The 26,232-nt window shown below is 38.4% G+C and overlaps 1 protein-coding gene across 1 annotated transcript; it reads left to right on the forward strand.

The window, feature by feature from the left end:
* LOC131333670 (ABC transporter B family member 2-like) lies at positions 1–25,116 on the forward strand. The gene is made up of 12 exons (XM_058368307.1): positions 1–286; positions 10,160–10,214; positions 11,563–11,738; positions 14,906–15,106; positions 16,848–17,107; positions 17,855–18,395; positions 19,591–19,970; positions 20,561–20,970; positions 21,962–22,203; positions 22,292–22,539; positions 23,787–24,199; positions 24,547–25,116. The coding sequence occupies exons 1-12, from the start codon at positions 2–4 to the stop codon at positions 25,095–25,097; spliced, it is 3,762 nt and encodes a 1,253-aa protein (XP_058224290.1). The 5' UTR covers position 1; the 3' UTR covers positions 25,098–25,116.
* The last annotated feature ends 1,116 nt before the right edge of the window (positions 25,117–26,232 follow it).

The raw sequence follows: 26,232 nt of genomic DNA on the forward strand, positions 1-26,232 counted from the left end.
GATGAGCGACGAAGGTCCCTTTCCCGGTAACGAAAAGGTGGCCGAAAATGATACAAAGACAAAAGAAGGAGAAGAGGGAGAAATCAAGAAGCCGAAAAGAGTGCCCTTTCTTAAACTATTTGCGTTCGCCGACACTTATGACTGCTTTCTAATGTCCGTTGGATCCGTGGGCGCATGCATCCACGGTGCTTCGGTGCCGGTTTTCTTTGTTTTCTTCGGGAAAATAATAAACGTAATGGGAACGGCTTATCTCTTTCCGGCTGCAGCTTCTCACAGGGTAGCCAAGGTAAGTTTGGAAATTAATTAATACTCCACTCCAGTATACTCAATTCCCTTGCTCTAATTTTTTCCTTTTTAGGAAAGACTTGGAAGTGTTATTAGTATGTTAGTGGGAAATAGAAGAGTTGTAACATAGACGGGATAAACTTGGAACAAGCACTAAAATCACCTGGGCTAGCTTGCAAGTTCGCTTGTTCTGTTTTGGTTTCCTCTGTGTGTGTGACCACTACGTCTTCCTTAATTATGTGAGTTGTAACATAGACGGGATAAACTTGGAACAAGCACTAAAATCACCTGGGCTAGCTTGCAAGTTCGCTTGTTCTGTTTTGGTTTCCTCTGTGTGTGTGACCACTACGTCTTCCTTAATTATGTTTTGCATAAAGCCTGGCTAGATAATCTGCACTCTGGTTGGATTGGCGACAAAAATATAGCAAACACGAGAAAAACACTCGAATTCACGAGCACACCTTAAATCCACAAGGAAAAAGAAAGAAACTCTGAAATATTATCGATGATATTTACAGGATCTGACTTCTCTACAGTCAACTGCAGAGAAGTGTGTGAGGTTCAATCTGAACTGTCCGTCTTGAAAATCATTAGTTGATCTTGTCTATCTTGACTTTTTTTTGAAGACAAAGCCTTCAATTCCCCCAACACTGCAACATGTGCCTGTAGCTTCTCAATATATTTTCTTTTCCGTGACATCGCTTCCTTTTTCTTGTCACCTCAGTGTCTTTCGTGAGTATCGAAAGCCCTTGTTCGAGAGGAAAGTCTTCAATACACACCCCTTTAAGGTGTGTACCTATGCACCTATTGTGTGGTTCATATTGTGCTATCTCATAAAAAAATACTTGTAGGACCGGTCATTCATAACATTTTATTTCGTATCGTAACTTTTATACTAAAAATTCGTAACTTTTCAACAATATGATTCGTAACTTTTTAGCAATAGATTCGTAACATTTTGGGATTCATAACATTTTGGTGCATTTTATAAGGGTGCATATGATACACACCCAAATAAGGGGTGTGTATTATAGCATTTCCCTTGTTCGAGATCTGCAATAACTTTGTTGTCCGTCTGGACTCTTCTTTTATAAAATGCCTTCAATTCCTCCATATTCATGGCGTCCAAGTCATCGCCGCTAAAGTCCAAGTTGTCGTCGTTGCTAAAATCCGAACAAACAACTTCCTTTGCTGCCATTCTCTCTCTCTCTCTCTCTCTCTCTCTCTCTCTCTCTCTCTCTCTCTCTCTCTCTCTCTCCGATCTGTTTTTTTTCTTCCCAATATTGTATACGTCGATGGGGTTAGTGGGGTTAATAAGGTTTTCGAGGACCCTGATCCTTTCTGTTAGGATCGACACACACACGCACACGATTTACGAGTATAAACAGTAAATAATCAACACAGAGATATACGTGGTTCCCTAAAACCAGGTACATCCACGAGAGCGAGAGCGGCTGCTGTTCTCTATTATCACAGTATGAATTAGGGTTTACAACATAGAGTATTTATATTGACTCTATTCTAACCCTAATTTGGTATTTGGTCTGTATCCCAAAAATACCCCTGTACGAACCCTACCGTACAATGCCCCCCGCACCCCCCAATAACATATGAGCCATAGTTCTAACAATCTCCACCTTGACGAATTCACTCTCGCCCCTTCAGAAGATAACCATCACTATCCAGTAAGTTGGGGGGATGCCCCCCTTTTCCTAGCACCGGGAGACATTAACCAAGTCCAAGCAATGCTCGAACTTGTTTGCAGTAACCATCTTTGTCAACATATCAGCTGCATTCTCAGAAGTGTGCACCTTTTTCAGTATCAAATCTCCTGCATCAATCAATTCTCTCACCTTGTGAAACCTCACGTCGATATGCTTGGTTCGAGCATGATACACCTGATACTTTGCCAAATAAATGGCACTCTGACTGTCACAATGCAACTGAACTCCACCTTGATCTATGCCAAGCTCCTTAACAAACCCTTTCAACCACAATGCTTCCTTGGCTGCCTCGGTCACCGCCATATACTCAGACTCAGTAGTGGATAAAGCCACCAGAGGTTGTACCATGGATCTCCAACAAATAGGCCCACCTACAAGTGTAAACACATAACCAGTTGTAGACCTTCTGTCATCCAAACCCCCAGCATAATCCGCATCCACATACTCAACAACTGAAATCTGACCTCGTTGCCTACCAAACATAATCCCGTGATCTGAAGTACCTTTCAAGTATCTGAACATTCACTTGACTGCCTTCCAATGCTCTCTGCCTGGTTTGGCCATGTACTTACTGACTATGCTAACTGCATGTGCCAAATTAGGCCTCGTACAAACCATTGCATACATTAAGCAACCCACTGCACTTGCATAAGGCACCCTTGACATATCCTTAATTTCTTCATCTGACACCGGACACTGAGCTGAAGATAATCTGAAATGACTTGCCAATGGTGTGCTGACCGGTTTGGCATTATTCATACTAAACCTCTCCAACACTTTCACCACATAATTCTTTTGAGATAACCACAACTTACCAGCTGACCTATCTCTGCGAATCTCCATCCCAAGTATCTTCCTAGCCGCTCCTAAATCCTTCATGTCAAACTCTTTACCCAATAAAGACTTCAACCTGTTTACCTCAACCATACTCTTTGTAGCAATCAGCATATTATCCAAATAAAGAAACAAGAAAATATAGGAACCATCATCAAGACTCTTAACATAAACGTAACGATCATACTCACAGCGTGTGTACCCAATCCGTATCATGAAAGAGTCAAACCTCTTGTACCATTGTCTTAGAGACTGTTTCAGCCCATAAAGGGACTTCTTCAACTTACAAACAAGATGTTCAGTCTCTGGCTGCTTGAACCCCTCAGGCTGTTCCATGTATATGACTTCCTCCAAATCACCATGGAGGAATGCCTTTTCATATCCATCTGCTCTAACTTCAGATCATAGCTAGCCACCAATGCCAAAATAATCCTGATTGACGTATGCCTTACCACTGGAGAAAAGACCTCATCAAAATCAATACCCTTCCTCTGTGAATACACCTTTGCCACTAACCGAGCCTTGAACTTTTCCCTCTCCTTTTTTTGTTGCTGCCTCTTTCCGCTTGTATACCCACTTACAACCCACTGGCTTCTTTTCCTTAAGCAGTTCTTTCAACTCCCAAGTCTTGTTCTTATGCAAAGACTTCATTTCCTCTACCATGACTTCCATCCATTGGTCCCTTTCAGAACTCGTAATAGCATCCTGAAAAGTAGATGGATCCCCACTAGTAATAGTCAATGCATAAGAAACCAAGTTATCAAACTCATACCTCACTGGTGGCTTGATAGTGTGTTTGGTTCTCCCAGCAGCCAAGCTTTGCTACTGCTGTTGATCAAGCTGTTCATCTGGCTGAGTATCACCTATATCAAAACTCTCCAGCTCAATTTGTACGCCCTACTGTTTGCTGTTCACTTCCTCCGACTTAGAATTTTGAACCCTCTGATGTGCCTTGATCATAGAGTCCTCATTAAATACCACATCCCTACTGATCACCATCTTCTTTGTCTCTGAATCCCAAAGCTTGTACCCTTTGACCCCTTTCTCATAACTAAGAAAGATACACTGTCTAGACTTCGCATCAAGCTTTGACCTCTCATCACTGGGAACATGAACATAGGCCGGACACCCAAAAATTCTCAACCCTGAGTAGTCAACCTCTTTCTCTGTCCACATCTCCTTAGCTACCTTCCCATCCAAAGCAGCACTCGGTGACCTGTTTATAACAAAGCATGCCATACTCACTGCTTCTACCCAAAAAACCTTCGGAAGTCCCGCATTCAATCTCAAACACCGTGCCCTTTCTGCAATGGTTCTGTTCATTCTTTCTGTCACCCCATTCTACTGTGGTGTCTTCCGAACTGTAAAGTGTTGCTAAATCCCATGTTCCTCACAAAACTTCAGAAAATGCCCATTATTGAATTCTTTCCCATTATCTATCCTGAGGCACTTAATCTTTTTCCCTATCTGGTTTTCCACTTCAGCTTTCCACACTCTGAACTTAGCAAAAACTTCAGACTTATGCTTCATGAAGTACACCCAAACTTTCCTTGAAAAATCATCAACAAAGGTCAAAAAATACAGAGATCCTCCTTTTGAAGCTACCCTCACTGGCCCCCAAACATCTGAATGAACGTAGTCAAGAATTCCCTTCGTTCTGTGAGTTGCATTCATTCCTAAACTGCACCTTACACTATTTTTCCAGAACACAAAACTTGCAGAAATCCAATTTACACGATTTAACCCCTTTCAACAGATTCCTCTTATGCAGCTCTAACATCCCACGCTCTCCCGTATGTCCCAACCGCATATGCCAAAGCATAGTATCATCAATATCGTCTGTTGTAGTGGCAACAACTCCACCTACAACTGTACTCCCTACCAACTTGTAAATATTATCAGGAACTTTACAAGCCTTCATCATCACCATAGCACCCTTCGTTACCTTCATGACTCCAATCTCTGTTTTATACCCACAACCATTGAAGTCTAAGGTTCCCAACGAAATTAAATTCTTTCTCAATTTTGGAACATGTCTAACATCCTCCAAAGTCCTCACAACACCATCATACATTCTGATTTTAATTATGCCTATTCCTATGACTTTACACGATGCATCGTTACCCATAAGAACATTACCACAATCCACTGACCTGTATGTGTTGAACCATTCCTTGATAGGAGATATGTGAAAAGAACATGCTGAATCCATAATCTACGAATCTACCATGTGATCTGAACTTGTTGAGACTGAAAGCATATCACCATCATCTGACTCCTGCTCCACAACGTTTGCAGAAGTTGATCCATCTTTTCTCTCCCCTGCCTTTCCTTTTTTCTTCCAGTCAGTTCCTTTACTCTTCTGCGGATAGTCTTTCTTCATGTGCTCCAGTTCATGACACCTGTAACACTTGAACTCAAACGTGCCCTCGGACCTGTTCTTTGACTGAGACCTCCCACGCCTCGAAACTGATTTACCCCTCTCATTCTTCCTGCCACGATCCCCGTACCCCTTAACCACCAGACCTTCACCCTGCAGCGATTCTGTCTGTTGCTTGCGTTGATTATACGCCAGAAGGGCTACAGTGACTTCCTCTAGTTCTAAGGTTTATTTCCCCAGAGTAAGGTTGTAACTAGGGTTTTGAGAGAAATTGGTAATGAACACAGTAACATTAGCGCTTAGTCTTCCTCCTCAAACTTTACGTCAATCTGTTGCAGGTCGCTCACAAACCTAATTGAACGTGTTGATATGCTGAATCAGATCAGCACCCTCGGCCATCTTCAACCCAAATAGTTTTTGCTTTAGAAACAGTTTGTTTGTCAACAATTTTGACATATACATGCTCTCCAGTTTAGTCCAGACCCCAGCCAGCGATTCATCACCCAACACGTGATACATAACTTCGTCTGCAAGACATAGACGAATCGTACTCACCGCTTTCATCTGGAGTTCTTCTCAATCGTCGTTAGATATGGCTTCTGGCTTTGCCTTCAATCCCTTGTACAAGCCCTGCTGCACCAACAGATCCTTTATCCATTGTTGCCACAATCCGAAATTCGAAGTTCCATCGAACTTCGAAACAGATGAACTCGATGACATCATTCTTCTGTGTGATCTAAAACAGCCTGTAGCTTTGATACCACTTGTTAGGATCGACACACACACGCACACAATTTACGAGTATAAACAGTAAAGAATCAACAGAGATATACGTGGTTCCCCAAAACCGGGTACGTCCACGGGAGCAGGAGCGGCTACTGTTCTTTATTATCACAGTATGAATTAGGGTTTACAACATAGAGTATTTATATTGACTCTATTCTAACCCTAATTCGGTATTTGGTTTGTATCCTAAAAATACCCCTGTACGAACCCTACCGTACCACGCCCCCTGCACCCCCCAATAACATATGAGCCATAGTTCTAACAATTTCCTAGATTAGGATCCCACAAATGACTACCAAGGATATAATTTGGAGTGGTGACCAAGTGAAGAAAAAATAAGGAAATAAGATGATTCCAGAAAAATCTAGAAAATGTAAAATTGGAAACGTGATAAACAAAAAATACTAAATAAAATCAACTACTAATACTATTCCTAAATAAGAAGTTGCCAAAGCAAGTGGCAGAAATTCAAATTTCTAAACTAAGTTATTAAGAAAATAAAGCTTCCATATACTAAAATCTTGTCCTGCATCATAATCCCATGGGGGTAATGCCTCTGTGTGTTCAAAGTTGATTGGTGAGGAGTTTGTCATGGAGGAACAGCCATAGAAAACCTTTAATTTTTTTTGGAACCTTAAGTTCCCTAAGCCAATGCCATCCATTCACATTATGACTATCCTGGGTAATAAAATCAAAATCTGTAGCAACATAAAAATTACCTTGAAGAGAGCCTATACCAATAAGGGTAGTTAGGGAATTTGGAGTACCTAGGGAAATTGATTTTAAGAATGTTCAAGGTCTGAATGCTAACAAAGTTAGCAATATGAGAAAGGTCTCAGTCCCCTTCCTCGTCAATGAGACTGCACACTTTCATATTGGAGCCCTAGTACTAGGCCAAGTGAACAAGGTGTGATGGTTTAAGTACTTGGTTTTCAAAATATTGACCCAAAGGCTGCTCTCATCCATACCAGAGTCATCCTCTATCTTTCTTATCCTTGGACTAGGGTTTGTCCGTGCCTAAAGGTACGGTGCAATGCATTTTGAACATAACTAAAATGAATTATAAAACTATTGAAATGATAGAGAGATAGGAGGAGGAGTCATTAATTGGATTCGTGACCAAAACTAATCTAGAGGGGTGTTCATTCTCAAAGGGTGTTCGGTTTCAAAGAAAATCACAGGACCGAAGGAGCATCGCCTTTAGGAGCAGAGAGCTAGAGGGGGGGGTTGTGTGTGTGTGTGTGAGAGAGAGAGAGAGAGGAGGAGGAGGAGAGTGAGATATGAATTTTGAACGTGAGATCTAATTAATTACTATTGTTTGAGAGAGTGAGAGGGATAGCTGTAGGAATTTTGGAGCAAACCAATGGTTATGATTTATAGAGAGATAAGATTCAAAAACCATTCTCTCTTATTATGTAGATTTCTGTGTTTCAAGATTCTAACCAGCTTATCTCCCAACCTCTTTATATCTCGCGGAGTGCAAATTTTGGGGGAAATCATGGTGATCGAGGACGAAGAGCATTCACCGGTTCAGTGGTGTGAAGTATTGAATTAAATGACTAGCTAGAAACATGGCATCTCCAATAATTATGACCAATACATGGTAACCATTACTTTCCCAAATCATTTTGCCCTTGTTTTAGGGTGCAAGTTGAACAAAGATAAGATACAAGTACATGAACTCAAGAGAGCAAGTACTTGTTTCTTATTTTTTTTGGACTTGTACTCCAAAAACGAGTGCATCCCTCATAGAATAATCATTCCATTTGGTCTCTTTGAATGATCATCTCTGGACTTGCCCTTTTGTTATGCGGATTTGTACACTCTCAGAGAGTAATGACTATATATGTTCATTTTGGGTCTCCGGAACGAACCTCTCTTTCTGCGCACGTTCCCCATTAAGTCTTTTCTCTTACTAATACTCTCATTTCTTTATCTATCTATCTATCTTCACTATTCATTACTTCAAAGACCTCTCTCAAAACCCAAACTAAACAATTCCTCCCTGACTCACTTTGGGTTACCATCTTTGGACTTTCCCTTTGTATTTGATGGACTTGTTCCCATAATTCTTGTTTTTGTGAGTTTTGCACCACAAGAGGCCTACACCCCTTAGGGAGTAATCATTCCATGGGCCCATTATGGGTGACCATTTTGGACTTTTCCTTAATTTGTATTAGATGGACTTACTCTCATAACTTTGTACTTCTTTCTTGCTTTTGTTTGACTTGCACTCCAAAGAGTGTGCGTATCCCTTAGAGAGTCTGCGTATTAGCCCACTCTGGGTGACTATCTTTGGAATTTCCATTTTTACTCTTTTTTTGATCGGAATTTCCTTTTTTATTAGATGGAATTGCTCTCATAATTTCATCAACTTGTTTCTTAATTTGTTAGGCGTGTCCCATAAAACCTGGACATCCCTCAAGAAATAATCATTGAATCACTACAACAAATTCGGTCTTAAAATGCAAAATTCATCACTAAAGCTTTTGGGGACAAAAAATTTCACCGTCGATCTTTTGTTTCATGCCAAAAGGGATGCCACCATTTGGCAACGAAATTTTTTTCGCCGACAAATAGGCACCTTTTGGCGACGATTTTTTTTTTCCATTGCCAAAAACAACAAACTAGAAAATTTATTTCCACTTTGTTGTTGCTCGAACTTGGGAAGACTGGTTTCTAAACTATCACTGTCGCCATTGCGCCACTTATTATTTCCTTGACAATATTGCAAATTTTAATATATTACTGTTTTTAAATAATTTTTAAAATAATCTATGTGTAATATTAATTATTTAAAAAGCTCAATGGAGGAAACGGATTCATATAGCCGACCCCAAGTGATTGGGACGTAAGGCTCGGTTTGGTTTGGTTTGGTAATTTATGTGTAATATATCGATATGTATTATTTATTTAAAATATATTGAATCTTTCAAAATTTAAAAAGTAATTAGTCTTGCATTTGGCCACGAAATTCCTATTTGGCCGCCAAATGATACCTTCTAGCGACAGAATATGAGTTTCCTCGCAAAGGTGCCATTGGATGATGAAATCCCATTTCCTCAACAAAATACCATTTTCTTGCCAAAAGGTACCATTTGATGACAAAATTGTCGCTAAAAGTGTTTTTTTGTTTTAGTGCAAGGGCCCGCTTTGGGTCACCAAATGTGGACATGCCTTTTGGTAGTAGATGGACTTGCTCTCTTAACTTCATGAACATGTTCATTGGTTTTGTTGGACTTCTCCAAAAAATTTGCACATCCCTAAGAAAGTGGTCATTCCGTAGACTCACGTTGGGTAACCATCTATGGACTTGCCTTGTGCATTAGACGGGTATGCTGTCACAATTTCATGTACTTTTTTTTTATTTTTCTTGGACTTGCACCCCAAAATAAGGACAAAATGGTAAAAAGATAAAATAAAGGAAGTCATGGTTACCATGTATTGGTTACTCCCTCTGTTCCTAAATAAATGTCCGACGTGCAAATCTAGACCTTCAAAAAGATGCATTTATTTCGTTAAAAAAATTAATTTTTTTTCACAAATCAATAGATAGCAATGAGTTCTATTAGAGTGTAAAATTTTTTTTTAATTTTTTAATGAAAAACATGCATATTTTGTAAGGTCTAATTTTGCGCGTCGAACACTTATTAAGGGATAAAGGAAGTATTATTGTTGGGAATCCATGCTTTTGGTGATCATTTCAATACTTAACGGGCGCTGCTATTCGCAGCCCCGTATTTTCTCCCATAGCCCACCGCATTTCGGTAAATAGTTGTTGAAAATCATACATAACATTTCGGTAAATAACTGTTGAAAACAAGATTATATTTCGGTAACTACATGTCAAAAATATGTTCAATTTTCGGTACATAACTGCCGAATATATATTTTCGGTAAATAGCTGTTGAAAAAAATATTATATTTCGGTAATTGGATGCTGAAAATATATCTCAATTTCGGTAACTAACTGTCGAGTATAATTGAAAAATTTTAACGGGTTATGGGAAAAAATACGGGGCTGCGAATAGCAGCGCCCTACTTAACCCACCAGTATTTCCTCATTTTCCTAAATTTTTAATCTAGCTTGTTGGGACCCTTTTTGAATTCCACTTCGGTCATTACAATTTACCTGTTTCTTTGTTTGCAGTACTCTTTGGATTTCGTATACCTCAGTCTGGTTATACTATTTTCATCATGGACAGGTATGAACCAGTTGTTGTTGAGTAAGGCTCCGTTGCGGAACAAAACAAAAAATCTTTATTTTTTAAAAAGACAATTTCAAGCTCAAAAATTATGGACTTATTGAAATCTACAAATATGCAATATGGATCTTGTTTGGAAGATCTCGATGAGATCTTTTATACGATGCAAAAAAAATTGAAAAATTATTTTTCATTTTACTTTATTTTTGAGTTTGAAAATGTGAAATAAGCTGCTTATTTTTTAAGAAGGTTTTTGAAACGGGGCCTAATTAATGTATGAAGATCATCTGATAATCCCTGCTATTAATTCATGTGTCACATCTAGAGACGGGCCCAGAAATTTGACATAGTGGAGGCATCAATTTTATTTGTAACCGTAATATATGAGTTACCTTTAAGCATATTCACACCAAAATAATTTTAGCATTCATGATAAAGTAACAATTTTAAAGTATATATGTGTTTTAATAACTACCTACTTGGGCAAACTTGCGCACCTCGACTATATATGTTAAATCAAAATTATCATAAGTTCATATGTTCTTATTATTAACTCTACGAGTACAAGTTTCAGGGACCAAAAGTGTATAAATGCAATGTGCGGATCCATATTGAGTACTACTACACAAATAATCGGAGATGTTAGGAGAGTTACGAGAGTAGGGGGAAACCTTTGTTCTGGCGATGGGATGATAAATTTCTGTTTTTTCTCCAAGGTGCAACTATTTTCTAGTGCCAAGATTTTGAAATAAAAATTAAAAAAACTTAGGGGGAGTGGGGGACTCTAACACACACAGTCTATACGCAACTAAAAGACAATAAAATCAATTTATCCAAAAAAAAAAAAAAAAGACAATAAAATCAATCTTTAGTGACGCTTACAAGAATGGTGGGGATACTCTTTACTTTCCTAATGATCTTCACATCCGAACTGAGAATGGACTACAGTCCACCCTCGCTCCAGACTCAAAGAATCGCTTAGCAAACTCTTAAGGCACCAAGTCTTAGAGACTCAATCTTTGTCGAAGTCAATCTTAACATGTAATTAACTAGTCCATGTTCACAAAGCCAGCACTTTATCACTGCATCAAACATTGCTTACTTGCACAAATTCGACATATATAATATATTTACAGAATCAAAAAAAAATTTTAAAGGGCGTGGAGACACGTGACCCCACGTGCCCCAAGGTGGGTCGGTCCCTGGTCGCATCATATAGTACCAAAATATAATGCACTAAGACAGTCACCATATCACTATTACTAAATGTTTCATTTTTTAGTTAATATGTCGTATTTCTAGCTAATCAAAATATGTCATATGCGTATGCGAATCAATATACAAATAGAGGTGGCATGTTGGATGCATACGGGAGAAAGGCAAGCGGCGAAAATGAGGATGGCATATTTGAGGTCAATGTTGAATCAAGACATTAGTCATTTTGATACAGAGGCTTCAACTGGAGATGTGATTTGTGCAATTACTAGCGACATTATTGTGATTCAGGATGCTATTTCTGAGAAGGTAATTTTATTTTTTATTTCTCCATTAAACAATGTGAAAACCTTGATCGTTAAAAAATAGTACTACGAAACTTTTTGGGCCCCTTATTTTAGAAAAAAATATAAATTCTATATTCCAACCAAAAAAATGAAAAAGTCACATTGATGTCAAATTTAACAACTTTGACTTTGTTAAATTTCACTTGCGCCATCTGATTTACGTCAAAAATAGTAACGAATTTAATTTAAAAGTTTAATTTTCGATTGCACCAAAATTACATCAAATAGGTTCAGGAGCATTGGAAGTAATTTTTTAATCTTTTGCTATTGTAATCTATAATAAGTTTTAAAAAGGGAAAAAAACTGTAATAGTCCTTGTAGTTAAGTGCTCGTATCAATTTGGTCCCTGTAGTTATAATTGGCTCGATTTACACCTTGTACTTTCCATTTTGTTTCAATTCGGTCCAATTACTAACTTCCGTTAGTCCTTAAATAGCAAAATCATATGGCCCCCTTTTTTGGGGTTAAAACAGACACGTTCGGCTAAATAAGCCAACTTCCTTATTTTTTGTCCTTATTCAATTTTTTTTTCGTATTTGTTAGTTTTTTGTCAATTTTTTGGGGGTTCTTGCATCCTCGTGACGAGAAAAATCTAAAAAGTAAAAAATTATTATCAAAATTCAATTTTTTTTGAATAAAGACGAAAGAATTGGCTTAGGTTTATTTTTCAACATTCCTAGTCAGGAATTAGTGCATGGGTCAAGTGTAGGAAAATAAATGAAATGACAGGGTATTATTTTTTGTAACCACTTGGGCTGTTAAGTTAGGTTTATTGTAACCTAGTTGAGTGGTTTGTTATGTCTATGTATTAGGTTATGACATGGTAAATTTGGAACTAAGTTTATATAATATTCTGACTTTTGGACATGGTTATTTATCAGAGTGTTGCTATATGTACCGACCACGGGGAGGGAAAACGTACCGACGGCCGCCGGCGGGCCGTCTCCGGCCACCGGACGGCCGATCCGAGCCGTTCAAAAATTCTAAAAAATAAAACCGAGGGGGTCAACGCGGGAATCAAGGGCATCCGAGGTGTTTAGGGTGCTTGATCAAAGCACCCTTTTTTCGTGTATATATGTGTGTGTACATATATACACGAAAAAAGGGTGCTTTGATCAAGCACCCTAAACACCTCGGATGCCCTTGATTCCCGCGCTGACCCCCTCGGTTTTATTTTTTAGAATTTTTGAACGGCTCGGATCGGCCGTCCGGTGGCCGGAGACGGCCCGCCGGCGGCCGTCGGTACGTTTTCTCTCCCCCAATGGTCGGTACTCATAGATTTTTCGTATTTATCATGTTGTGACTTTTGGATTTATATCATGTTGTGACTTTTGGATATGGTTCTATATGCATTTTCAGTACTATGCAGAAAAATAAGACATCTCAGTATTTGTCCACAAGTTGAACATGTAGACAATATCAGTGGTTATGATGCCTCATGGCTGATCATGAAAATGCTGAATTCGATGGCAACTTTATGTAGAAAATTATAACCAATTTTCTTCCTAAGTGCCTCCTTATCAATGGAGAATGGAAGAATGAGCTGTGTTTTGGTTTAGAGATATATTAGGGCAAGAGAGGAATGAGTAACCCTATTCAGCTAAATAAGCCAATTGGCTTATTTTTTTGTCTTTATTCAATTTTTTTTCGTATTTGTTAGTTTTTTGTCATTTTTTTGGGAATTATTGCATCATCATAACAAGAGGAATTTAAAAAGTAAAAAATTACGATCGAAACTTAATTTTTTTGAATAAAGACAAAAATAAGCCAATAAGCCAATTTTTTCGACTTTATTCAAAAAAAATTGGATTTCGATCATATTTTTTTACTTTTTAGATTCCTCTTGTCATGACGATGCAATAACTCCAAAAAAATTGACGAAAAACTAACAAATACGAAAAAAATTTCAATAAGGATAAAAAAAAATAAGCCAGTTGACTTATTTAGTCGAACAAGTCTATTTTAACCCAAAAAATGGGGTCATATGATTTTATTGTTTAGCGGACTAACGGAAGTTAGTAATTGGACCAAATTGAAACAAAATGAAAAGTACAGAGTGTAAATTGAGCCAATTACAACTAGAGGGACCAAATTGACACAAATACTTAACTATAGGGACTATTTCAGTTTTTTCCCCTTTTAAAAATTATTTTTGAAAAAGGCATTTAAGTATATATGAACGATTTGTTGTAATAAGAGCAAGTTCACTCATGTACCAAATCTTATGCCAAAGCCAAAAATCGGTATCAAGAATGGCAAAACACTATGCACCCTTGTGCCGAACTCAATACCAAATTTTGGTCATTTTTGGTGCTAAATGTGACATCAACTTTGGCAATTGCCAAACTTATCTAAGCCACATAAGTTGCTTTAACAAATGCAATGAGTTCAATGGTCCATATTTCATATTACATTACATACATTACATTGGCACCAAGCCAGTGAAAAAACATTACTTCCTCCATCCCAAATTACTGGACCCTCACGAAAAGACATGTAATTTTCAGATCAAAAAATAAAATACTTTCGCACATCATTTTTTAATTTCTTTGCATCATATTAAAGAGCTCTTAAAGTACTTTAATTTGGTGTAGAGAAACTTGAAAAATGATGTATAGAAGTACTTTATTTTTCTAGACCGAAAATTGCACGACTTTTCATAAGGGTAGGCAATTCAGGACGGAGGGGGTACTTTTTTGACTTTTTAACACTGCAGCAAACAAAAACCAATTTAGCAATGCCATATGGCAAACTTGGCCTGTAATCTGTCCATAGTTTAGGGCAAAGTTCACTTTTGACCCTTGTGGTTTCGGCCACATGCAGATACATTCTCTATGGCTCAAAAGTGTGCACATAATACCATGTAGTTTGTGAAGTGTGCACATAAAGTGACTTACTTTTTACTACAGTGGTTCATATAGTAATAAATTGTTTGGAACTTATATGGAAAAGAAGGGAAAAGAAGAGAAAATTAAAAAATTCCTTCCTCTCTTGTTTAGTTAGGAGAGAAAGAAAGAAGAAAATGGCAACTTTTAAATTCTGTGAAGTAACATTTCCCCCTCTCTTTTTTTCTCTTTGTTTTTTTTTTTTTCCGTTTTCTCTAAAGTTCCAAACGGGTTGTGGTGGCAGGTGGGGAACTTTATGCACTACATCAGCAGGTTCATAGCTGGCTTCTCAATCGGCTTCTTTAGGGTTTGGCAAATCACTCTCGTCACTCTCTCTATTGTGCCCTTGATCGCCCTTGCTGGTGGCGTTTATGCTTTTGTAGTCACTGGTCTCATTGCCAAGGTCCGCAAATCCTACGTCGAGGCGGGTGAAATCGCTGAAGAGGTCTCTCTCTCTCTCTCTCTCTCTCTCTCTCTCTCTCTCTCTCTCTCTCTCTCTCTCTCTCTCTCTCTCTCTCTCTCTCTCTCTCTCTCTCTCTCTCTCTCTCTCTCTCTCTCTCTCTCTCTCTCTCCCTCTCTCTCTCAATACATGGATGTAAAGATGTATATGTACGTATATCAAGGCATTTTTTATTTATTTATGCAACAATGAATCAGGTCATTTTGCATATAGTGACATTTCCAATTAAGAAGTTTTATAGTGTCACGGACTCATGGGGTCTTATTCTTGTGTGTATATGCATATTATGGATGAAGCACGTTTGGTTGCCCGATAAAAAAGGTGAAATTAAATAGTTATCCGGAGATAGGACTGATTTACCCTACATTTGGTTGTACAGGTTGACTACGGCATACCGTGGCATAATGAGACATTGTCTCGTCACATACGGTAGGGCCAACTCAATACTCTATGGGGCCTAAAGTGAACTTTTCAAAAGGTTCTTTTGCATCCTAAATTTTTTATTGACTATTTTGGTGTTGAAATACTATGTCTTTCTTTCCATATGTATTCTTGTAATTGGTTGTGGTATAGCTTCTTAAAATCAAGATGAGATTCTTTGCATCATGTATTAGCGCAATTGGACAAAAGCGGTTTCTGCATTTTATGGCTATTAGATAAGAAGGTTTACTTTTTTGTTAGGCAATCGGACGATGTTTTACCAATGTATTGTGGGCTTAACAACCCCCAACACAAAAAAAAAAAAAAAGGAAAATTTTGAATTTGTTGACCTTTTAGATGACGAGGTTCCTATAGGCTTCAAGATGCATAAGATTTGTTTTACAAGGCTTAAAAATTTTAAATAAGGTAAGGTACAAAAGTTTTGAAAATTTGAGGTGGGCCCTCTTATAAGGCTAGGAAATTGTAGACCTAGAGCAAGTATTTCACCTGCCTAAGGTTTGAGCCAATGAGGTACACAATCCCCCACTTATCTCAAGGATGAACCACAACCTACATTATTGATTATCCTGCCCGGCAACCATTAATGTACCTATGTGTTGGACTTTTTTCACTAACAATAGATGACAAAAAAAATGTTTTCGTTTTGGCACATAGCTTATGTAGATTGGGTGTGAAGTCAAGCATGTGTTTTTAGTACCATTGAAAATAAAACAAGATGGTGGTTTTTTTCTTTCCCTTTTTTGGTTAGGTTTAGGTGTCAATACTTTCATTTGTCCAACTTGATAATGTGGAGAGCATCCAGTGTATGAACATACCTTAGTTGCATGAAGAAAGTTCAAGGGCGGGAAAGAGTGGGGACAAGAAGCAAAAGATCATAAACTTCAAGGGAGCGAGGGGGAGCATCTAGGAATAATATATATAAACAAACATATATAAAACAAGTGAATGTTATGATTCATAATTAAAATCCATTACAAATATAAAAAATATGTCTAGTAAACTTTAGCAAAATTTGAGTTAATCTTTTTCAAGTTTCTTACCACCCTTCATGTTTTCTCACGCTTGGTATCTTAATTTTACTGTTGTTTCCTTTGAGATTTTTATCTTAAGAGGTTCTATCCTACGTGGGCTTTCTCGATGGGAGTGAGGTTCCTAGGAAAGTCTGACTTTGGAGCGCGAGAGTGAGGCTTTGAGGTGGATTTGCCACCCTGGGAGGAGGTTCCTACTACTAAGGAGTAGGCGTTGGCTCTCTCTCACTTTATTCTAACTTTATGAAAATTCTCAGGTGATTGGAAATGTCAGAACAGTTCAAGCATTTGTAGGAGAGGAAAGGGCATTAAGATCATATAGAACAGCACTTTTGAGCACTTACAAGTATGGGAAGAATGCCGGTCTTGCCAAGGGACTGGGATTGGGCACCCTGCATTGTGTTCTTTTTCTTTCATGGTCATTGCTCGTTTGGTTTACCAGCATTGTTGTTCATAAGAACATTGCAGATGGAGGAGATTCTTTCACTACCATGCTCAATGTTGTCATTTCCGGACTGTAAGTCTTGTACTCTTGCTTCTTTGTTCAACCACTTTTTGACTGTCACAAAGAAATTAAATTTGAGATGTTGATTATATGGTGGTGAAATCGAGACGAATCTACAACTTCATCGGTGGAAATAGGAAGGCAACCTAAAGAATTTGGTTTGTGTCACAGCATTGGATATGAGATTCATCTATTCCTGTTAGGTGGCTATTTGAGTTTGTAGAATTGCCAAATAGATAGTGTGTAACATGTGTTCTAGTTCTAAGAAATTATTTTAGTAGTCACTTTAGCCTGTTTAGCACAACACGAATTTATATTTCATATTCAACATGGAATTGGAAGCAAGTTCACTACGCTTTTCACAGAGTTATAGCTTTTGTTACCGATTTTGGGTAGTAAAATATAGGTATAGCGATATTTGAACATGGAATTTCTAGATTTTAGATAGAGAAAGTTGGGAAGGAAAGTACGAATAACAAGAAAGAACACAAACAAACTACAGTGGTTCACTTCTATTTTTCATGAACGCAACAATAGAGGCTCTCTTCTTCACTAATAGATTACGTCGTATTCCATTGTGTCTAATAGAAAAAAATACAATAAGAATGTTTATTTATTGTGAGAATTGATGAACATCAAACATCTCAAAGTGATAGTGGAGGTAGTGTCATTAATTGCATGCTTAACTTGTGTTCCACATGTCAATAATCAGGAAGCAAATTAACCTCTCAATCATTATCTCTTAAATAATTAACACAGGTCACTGGGACAAGCAGCACCAGACGTCTCCGCATTCATCAAAGCAAAGACAGCTGCTTATCCCATATTTAAGATGATAGAGAGAAATACAATAAGCAAAACCAGCTCAAAAAATGGAAGGAAACTAGACAACATTGAAGGCCATATACAGTTTAATGACGTATGTTTCAGCTACCCATCTCGACCTGATGTCATGATATTCAATAAGCTCAATCTTGACATATCTTCCGGGAAAGTTGTAGCCCTTGTGGGAGCAAGTGGGTCCGGAAAGAGCACAGTTGTATCTTTGATTGAGCGATTCTATGAGCCCCTCTCTGGACAGATACTACTGGATGGAACTGATATTTGGCAGCTTGACCTCAAGTGGTTACGAAAACAGATTGGATTGGTAAATCAAGAGCCTGCACTTTTTGCTACAACCATTAGGGAAAATATTCTCTACGGGAAAAATAATGCCACCCTTGAAGAGATTACACGTGCTGCAAGACTTTCTGAGGCAATCGGTTTCATCAGCAACCTTTCCGATGGATTTGAAACTCAGGTATAACGAACTGAAAGATTATTCATTTGGCCATCTATGGAGCAACACATTTCATGGTTGTTTCTCTGTTTTTGTTCTCAAAGTTTTGGCCTTACGTGGTTGCCAAGAAGATTCATGAAAATGCAATAAAATTTAATCGATTGTCCACTAAGAAAGTTTAGTATGGGTTTTTAAATTCCGAGAAGTTTATTTCATCTGGTCGATCTGGTGGGAACCAAATGAAACATAAAAGGAAAGATGAAACTCAGACTACAGAAAGAGGAGTTTGGTTCCAAGATATGTTTACTATGTTTTTCACTATCCCTGTATAACTTATGCATTTTCCCCTAATATTACTTTGCAGTATTTCCGTAGAAAACTGTGATGTCCAAGCATCAACTCATGATTTTAATTTTGGATATTGACACTGCCAAGTTAGAACAGTTTGGTTCTTTATCTTTAATGGCGAACTTGGAGTTTGGAGAGATTAGCGGAGGGCTATGTAGCACAAACAATTCCTCAAAGGTCTTGCACCGGTTAGGACACTTGTCGGACATTGACACTCTCCGAACACTCTTCAGTTACGTGTCTGACACTCAAATCCGAATTGTCCTATTTTATGTCAATATTTTTCTTTTGGAGTCTTTGGGACACTCCGGAGAGACTCTAAAAAATATTCTAGTACTCTCGGGACACTCACAAAACAAGTCGCGGGTGTTAACAGAAATAGTTGGCTCTGAGTAAAACTTAAAGAAGTCTTATTTCTTGTGAGGCAGAGGATAACTTTATTGATTATAAAGACTCATAAATGACAGAATGCTTTTGTTCGAATACTTAGGTGAATGATATATGGTGTTTGCATATTTACATGGGAGCCTTATTTATTTGGTTATTTTTTATCCCTACAATAGTATACATAAAAGAAAATTTTAGTATGTCCCGCAATGTGCCATGCCCTCCAATTTCTCACATTTTACTTGTTCGAGTGTTGGTGTGGTGTCCGTGTCGTGTCATTTTGCATGACTGTGTCAATGCTACATATGAGGGAAATTAAAAGTGAGCGAAAAAGAGGAAATAAACTAGCTCCAAAAGATCCCTAGCCTTCTCTTATCCTTCTGAAATTTCTTCCTAATGAAATTCTCAAAACATAGGCTAAAAGAAAACGAGGAGGGAATATCTATTGTTGAAGAAAAAATTAATGAAATTTCATTTGCAGGTGGGTGAAAAGGGAGTACAATTATCAGGTGGACAAAAGCAGAGAATTGCAATATCACGTGCAATAGTAAAGAACCCCTCAATACTTCTGCTGGATGAAGCTACAAGTGCACTTGATGCGGAATGTGAGAAGAGTGTACAAGAAGCACTTGATCGAGTGATGGTGGGACGGACAACAGTAGTTGTGGCCCACCGGCTTTCTACCATTAGAAATGCAGATGTGATAGCTGTTGTCCAAAGCGGGAAAATAGTAGAAACTGGAAGTCACGATGAACTCATTTCACAACCAAATAGTGCTTATGCGTCGCTTGTTCAACTCCAAGAAGAAGCTCCCTTGTATCAAGCCCCTTCATGGGGACCTATCTTGGGACGACCGCTTAGGTAAGGTAAATTTAACGGTTTGTTGATGTTGTAGAGTGTAGACATTAGATTGGGATGCTTAACAATATTACATTAAACAAAGCTCAGAGGGTGACTTACTCGGTACTCAGGAGAAAGCTTTGTGGCTTGATATATGCTCCGTTGACAAATGCAATACTGGTTTTTGCGGCATCATCCTTAAAATGTTGCACCAATATGATGTTCACTCTACAACGAAAGAGGACACTATATTGACAGTACACTTTGTTATTTTGTTGTATTTCTTAAGAACGGAGAAAAATAGTCCTACTTTCCTCATCTTTGTACATTTAGATTGCGTTTGGATTTGTCGAGGGTTTGGTGGGAAAGATGGGAAAAGGTCGGAGAAAAAATATAAGATGGAGTGAAGAAACTTATTTTCCACAATGCCTTAAAGACAGCTTTTACGTTTGACTCAAATAATAATAATAATAATCTTCCTCCCGAGGACTGCATTTTCTAGCGAGCGTTTTTTTCTAATGACACCTCTAATCTACATAAATTCATTTCACCAAAAATCTCTAATACGTAAGAACATCTTAATTTCCCCTATCTTTTGATCATTTTTGCAGCATTAAATGCCCTTATGAATTACCCCGGACAAGCCACGTTTCAAGTTTTCAGTCCGATAAAGCATTAGTTGTTCGAATTGGAGCTGATGGGTCAAAGACTAGTAAGCCACTCCGTGTGTCCAGTGGAAGACTGTACTCCATGGTGGGGCCTGAATGGATTTATGGGGTTGCCGGCACAATTTGTGCACTTATTGCAGGAGCCCAAATGCCTCTTTTTGCTCTTGGTGTCACTCAGGCTCTTGTATCTTACTACATGGATTGGGACACAACAACTCATGAAGTCAAGAAGATCTCACTACTCTTCTGTGGAGGCGCTGCCATAACTGTCATTGTTCATGTCATCACACATCTCTCGTTTGGAATCATGGGAGAGCGGCTTACTCTTCGCGTGCGAGAAATGATGTTTTCTGGTAAAAAACAAGTCAACTTCTAGTCTTTACTCCTAGTATCACCATCTATGTTACATGGACTCTTCTAATTACATAAGGTGTTCATGTCTGACTCTTTGACGCTTGGATAAGAGCAAGGGATTTGTGTCCGACATGTTTAGTTTGTTGGACTTTCACCTAAAAAGTATATTTTGCGATTCAAATTTAATGCGAACTATGCATAGAGATCTTATATTATGCATGAAATGTCCCAGGGTTCCAACAAAATACCATTTGTCCTACATACTAAAACAAACATAGTAAGGAACGTTATTGCATTGGTGTGGTCTGCCATGTCCTTGAGATATAAATTAGATGAATCCGACCCATGGACACATACCCTTATCCAAGACTGGTACCCGAGTCTATGTAACACATATCACCATTGTTCTCTTTATAAAGTTTTTACGAATGTACTCCATCCATTTTATTTTTCCATTTTCGAGAGTCATGTCTTTAATCAGATCAACCAAAAAAATAGTTTTGTGATTAGCTTACCAAATTTTTTCACAAATGAAAAGATCTCAATTGCTTCTTTTGAACAAGCGAGTGGATTGATAGCCAAGTGGTAGACACCATGTATTCCCATACATTTAACAGGGGTTCAAACATCACTAACTACAACTAACAATGTTGACTTTAGTCGAGAAAAAAAATTGTTTCTTTTGAACAATATGGGACGTGGGAGTATTATTTGGCGCGCTCCATAAATAGTTTGTCTTAAGGGCATTTATTTTTAGAACTCGAAAGAACTAAAGTTGTTCAAAATTAGTTTGTGCAACATTCTTTATTTTCTTGCTTCCGCTTGAGGTAATGGGAACCAAATTACAGAATTATGTTCGTTTCGTGTATATTAGGCCATCCAAATTTATAACAAGTTAAAAAATAGTTATTTGTGTAGATGTTGAAGGGTTTCTTTGCTGTTTTCTTTCCTTCGTTTTTGGCTAAAGTATCCTTCTGTAACTGTTTGCAGCCATTCTGAAAAATGAGATTGGATGGTTTGATGACGTAAACAACACAAGTTCCATGCTTGCATCGCGGTTAGAGGGTGATGCAACTTTGTTGCGAAACGTAGTTGTTGATCGCTCAACAATTCTCATACAAAATTTTGGTTTGGTTGTTACCTCATTCGTTATTGCCTTCATGTTGAACTGGAGGATTGCACTTGTTGTCATGGCGACATATCCCTTAATCATTAGCGGTCACCTCAGCGAGGTTTCCTACTCCTTCCAACTTCGATTTGTGGATAAGAATTGAGATTGAAGGGATTTTTTCACTAGTTTTCTTTTTCATGTTGTTACAGAAAATGTTTATGAAAGGGTACGGTGGCAACTTGAGCAAAGCCTATCTAAAAGCTAACATGCTTGCTAGCGAGTCGGTAAGTAACATCCGCACTGTGATTGCTTTCTGCTCTGAAGAGAAGGTTCTGGATCTTTATGCTCAAGAACTCGTTGATCCTTCAAGAAAGTCATTAACTCGCGGTCAAATTGCTGGCATATTCTATGGCGTAACTCAATTCTTCATCTTCTCATCCTATGGCCTTGCTTTATGGTATGTGGTTTTAGCTTGATCTTTGTTACTTTGGCACGAAAAATGTCTTTAAGAATTTGTGTTGGAAACTTAGCAGGAGTGTCTGACATCTAGTTAGGTCTAGAAAATATAAATTTACCTTTTCATTGTGCATAAAAAGCTCATATTAATGTGAAATTGCATGTCCCGTTAAACATCATTTAACTTATCCAATACATGAATCATAAACCAATATTTGTGTTTTAGTTAAAACATGAATTGTATGAACCTGACACTTAGACCCATACCCTCAGCTGTCATCGGTAGCCTAGTCTATGTATCAGTCAACTGTCATGTAGCTGTGATCACCAGATGTGGCATAGGTCCTTTTTTAGCACTTTTGGACCAAGTCCATGTACTACCTATATGTGCAAGTGCAACTCTTCTGAATAAGCTTTCTTGTAACTTCTTTTTTTTTTTGGTCAGTACGATCTTACTAAGCACAAACCAACCACGATCAAGAGGACTAGGTCACACCACTTCGCAACCCAGAAACACAAACTAGGAAAACAAACAATCAATCAACTACTAAACCCCAAAACAGTTTAGGGAAAAAAATCTTCCTACTGATTCTCCAAGCAGCAGTAATGGCAAGGTTCTGAGAAGATGACTTAACACTCCTCTCTAGGAGCTAAGGCAAGCACGAATGTCATCTACGATGATACCTTGCAAAGAAGAATAACCCAGACACTGGTTCTGAAAAACCCTTCCATTTCTCTCCCTTGAAAGCCAATAAATTGTGGCAGCAAAAGACAATTCGAAAACAGTATAAGCCATAGAATTCCCACATCTAAATTGCTTGGTCCTACTCAAGACACTAAGAAACTCCACTGGACCATTAGTAATCCCATTGCATACCAGAATAGCAGACCATACTTGTGTAGCATAGATGCAAGAGAAGAACAACTAGGGGTGGGATTCATCCTCCTCAGAGCAAGAGTCACATCTAGGATCCACATTTATGCCCCAAGAGGATAACCTATCTTTGGTGGACAGCCTCCCCAACACTGAAAGCAACTGAATAAAAGCCCATCGAGGGATATGATGCGCAAACCATATAAAAAAGGGGGGTTAGGCACCCTAAAGGCCTGCCAAGTAGACCTTACTGTATACACCTCTCCAGCTGAGAGATTCCAAACAGAGTCAGCAAAATTTGGATCCGGGATGAAAGTCTTAGGACTTTGCAATAAAATGAATTTTAATACACGGTCTTGTTTAATATTTTGCAGGTATGGTTCTGTTTTGATGGGGAAGGAGCTTTCTAGCTTTGAATCTATCATCAAAACATTTATGGTTTTAGTTGTGACGGCATTAGCCATGGGCTCAACTTTGGCAATGGTACCTGACCTTCTAAAAGGGAACCAAACGGTGGCATCGGTCTTTGAAGTGCTTGACCGGGAGTCTGAGGTAATCAGTGAATCCGGAGAAGAGCTTGCAAAGGTCGAGGGTACGATTGAGCTAAGGGGTGTCCAATTTAGCTACCCATCAAGACCTAATGAGCTGATTTTCGTGGGCTTGACTCTAATAGTTTGTGTGGGCCAGAGCATGGCATTGGTGGGAAGGAGCGGTTCTGGTAAAAGCTCAGTGCTCGCACTTGTCCTACGATTTTATGATCCCATAGACGGGAACGTGATGATTGATGGTGAGTTTCACTTTGATGAATTCCACTGCTCGTGTTATTTTTAGTTGTATGAGTTAAGAGACCAGACATCCTGTGTACACACATAATCGAACAAATAAATAATCAATCACAACAACAAAGCACAACGCACAAGTATACGAGGTTTGGCAAGACTTACTCCAGCTTCTACTATATTATCGAAGTAAGCGAGAACTAGATATGACAGGTTTCCATTAACAAATCCCCAAAATACCCTTATTGCTCGAAAATAAATTCCGTTAATGCATGATGAGGTGTCCAATACAAATCAGGCATCACCAACCCAACAATCAGCTTGGCCTTAAATGAGCTTTTTGAAACTCTTGCAGGGAAAGATGTTAAAAAACTCAAGATCAAATCTCTCCGCACACACATTGGCTTAGTCCAACAGGAACCAGCTCTCTTTGCCACATCAATCTTCAAAAACATCCTTTATGGGAAAGAGGGGGCCTCGGAAGGAGAAGTGATTGAAGCAGCCAAACTAGCGAACGCCCATAGTTTCATAAGTGCCCTCCCAGAGGGCTACTCAACCATAGTTGGAGAAAGGGGAGTGCAACTATCCGGTGGGCAGAAACAAAGAGTGGCCATTGCTCGGGCTGTTCTAAAAAATCCGGCGATCTTGCTTCTAGATGAGGCCACCAGTGCTCTGGATGTGGAGTCGGAGCGAGTGGTGCAACAAGCATTGGACCAGTTGATGAAGAATCGGACCACGGTTGTGGTGGCTCATAGGCTTTCAACTATTAAAAATGCGGACCAGATATCGATTATACAAGATGGAAAGATTATAGAGCAAGGGACTCATTCTACTCTTGTTGAGAAAAGAGATGGGGCTTACTTCAAGTTAATCAGCTTACAACAGCAGCAGCAGCAACAAAACTGAAGATTATTAGCAGTGTTATGTGCTCAAACGTGTTCAATGTTCATACCCTTCACAATGCTATATTAGCCTATGGTTTAACCATAATGTGCAGCCGTCTCACTTAACTATTATAAATTGGTTTATTTTTATGTGTAGATGAACACTTATTAACTTTAGGAAAAGTTTTTTTACTTTTCATCTTGACGTGAGGAGTCGGAAAAAAATAAAGAATTGTGATCAAATAGTTAGAAAAGAAGTAAATTGCATTTCATGTATTTCTATTCAAACTTAGCAAATTGCACAACCACATGAATGCTTTTAAGAAGATTCTACGAAGTGTGAAAATCTCCAAGGAGATCTAACTTCACCATCTTTATTCCAAACTCCCCCATTGACAAACGAGAGGAGTGAAACCTTTGTGGCTCTTGAGCATCTCCGACCAATGATTGCAAACTTTGACATGACATGACATGTAAAGTTGATGAATTTGTATTAGAGTCAAAAGATGTGATAACTATTCCGTCAAGGGGCTTGGATCCCAACCAGTTGGCTTCCAACCAGTTTGGTCCAGTTATGGACTGTTTAGGGCCCACAACAATGAGCTCTTGTTCATAAAAGACGAACCAAATTTCAGCGGCACACCACCTCTGCATCTGAACATGCAAATTAAACGTCAACTATTGAATTTTGTTTGGCAAATTGTTTTCAGAAACTGCGATCAGAATTTTATTTTCCGAAACAACCCACCTTTCAAGAAACACTAATTCATTGTTTCTTTCTCCTAAGTAAACGAAAACACAAAATGAAATGAAGGCAAATTTTGCAGGTATTGAGCTTTTGTTCTAGATTCACTCTCTACTCTTCATTGTCTGTCTTTATTGTCCATGCAGGCTTCTCCTTCTGCATCCATGCGGGCTTCTCCTTCTGCATCATCATGCTTCCAGGATTCTACCTCTTTTTCATTGATCGGTAATATATGCTTCTTGTAATCCAAGCAAAAGATCTGCTTAGTTTCTGCCTGTATTTTGCCTGTGAAGAAGCTCTGGAGCTCAACTTCTCTAAAATCCCAGGTAAATTCACAGTTCATAGGTAATTGTTTTATGAAATAAGTCTAGTACATAGGATTAGGGATGACAACAGTGTGATTTAGTTTGGT

This window comes from Rhododendron vialii, chromosome 7a, assembly GCF_030253575.1.
Source record: "Rhododendron vialii isolate Sample 1 chromosome 7a, ASM3025357v1".
NCBI classification, from domain to species: domain Eukaryota; kingdom Viridiplantae; phylum Streptophyta; class Magnoliopsida; order Ericales; family Ericaceae; genus Rhododendron; species Rhododendron vialii.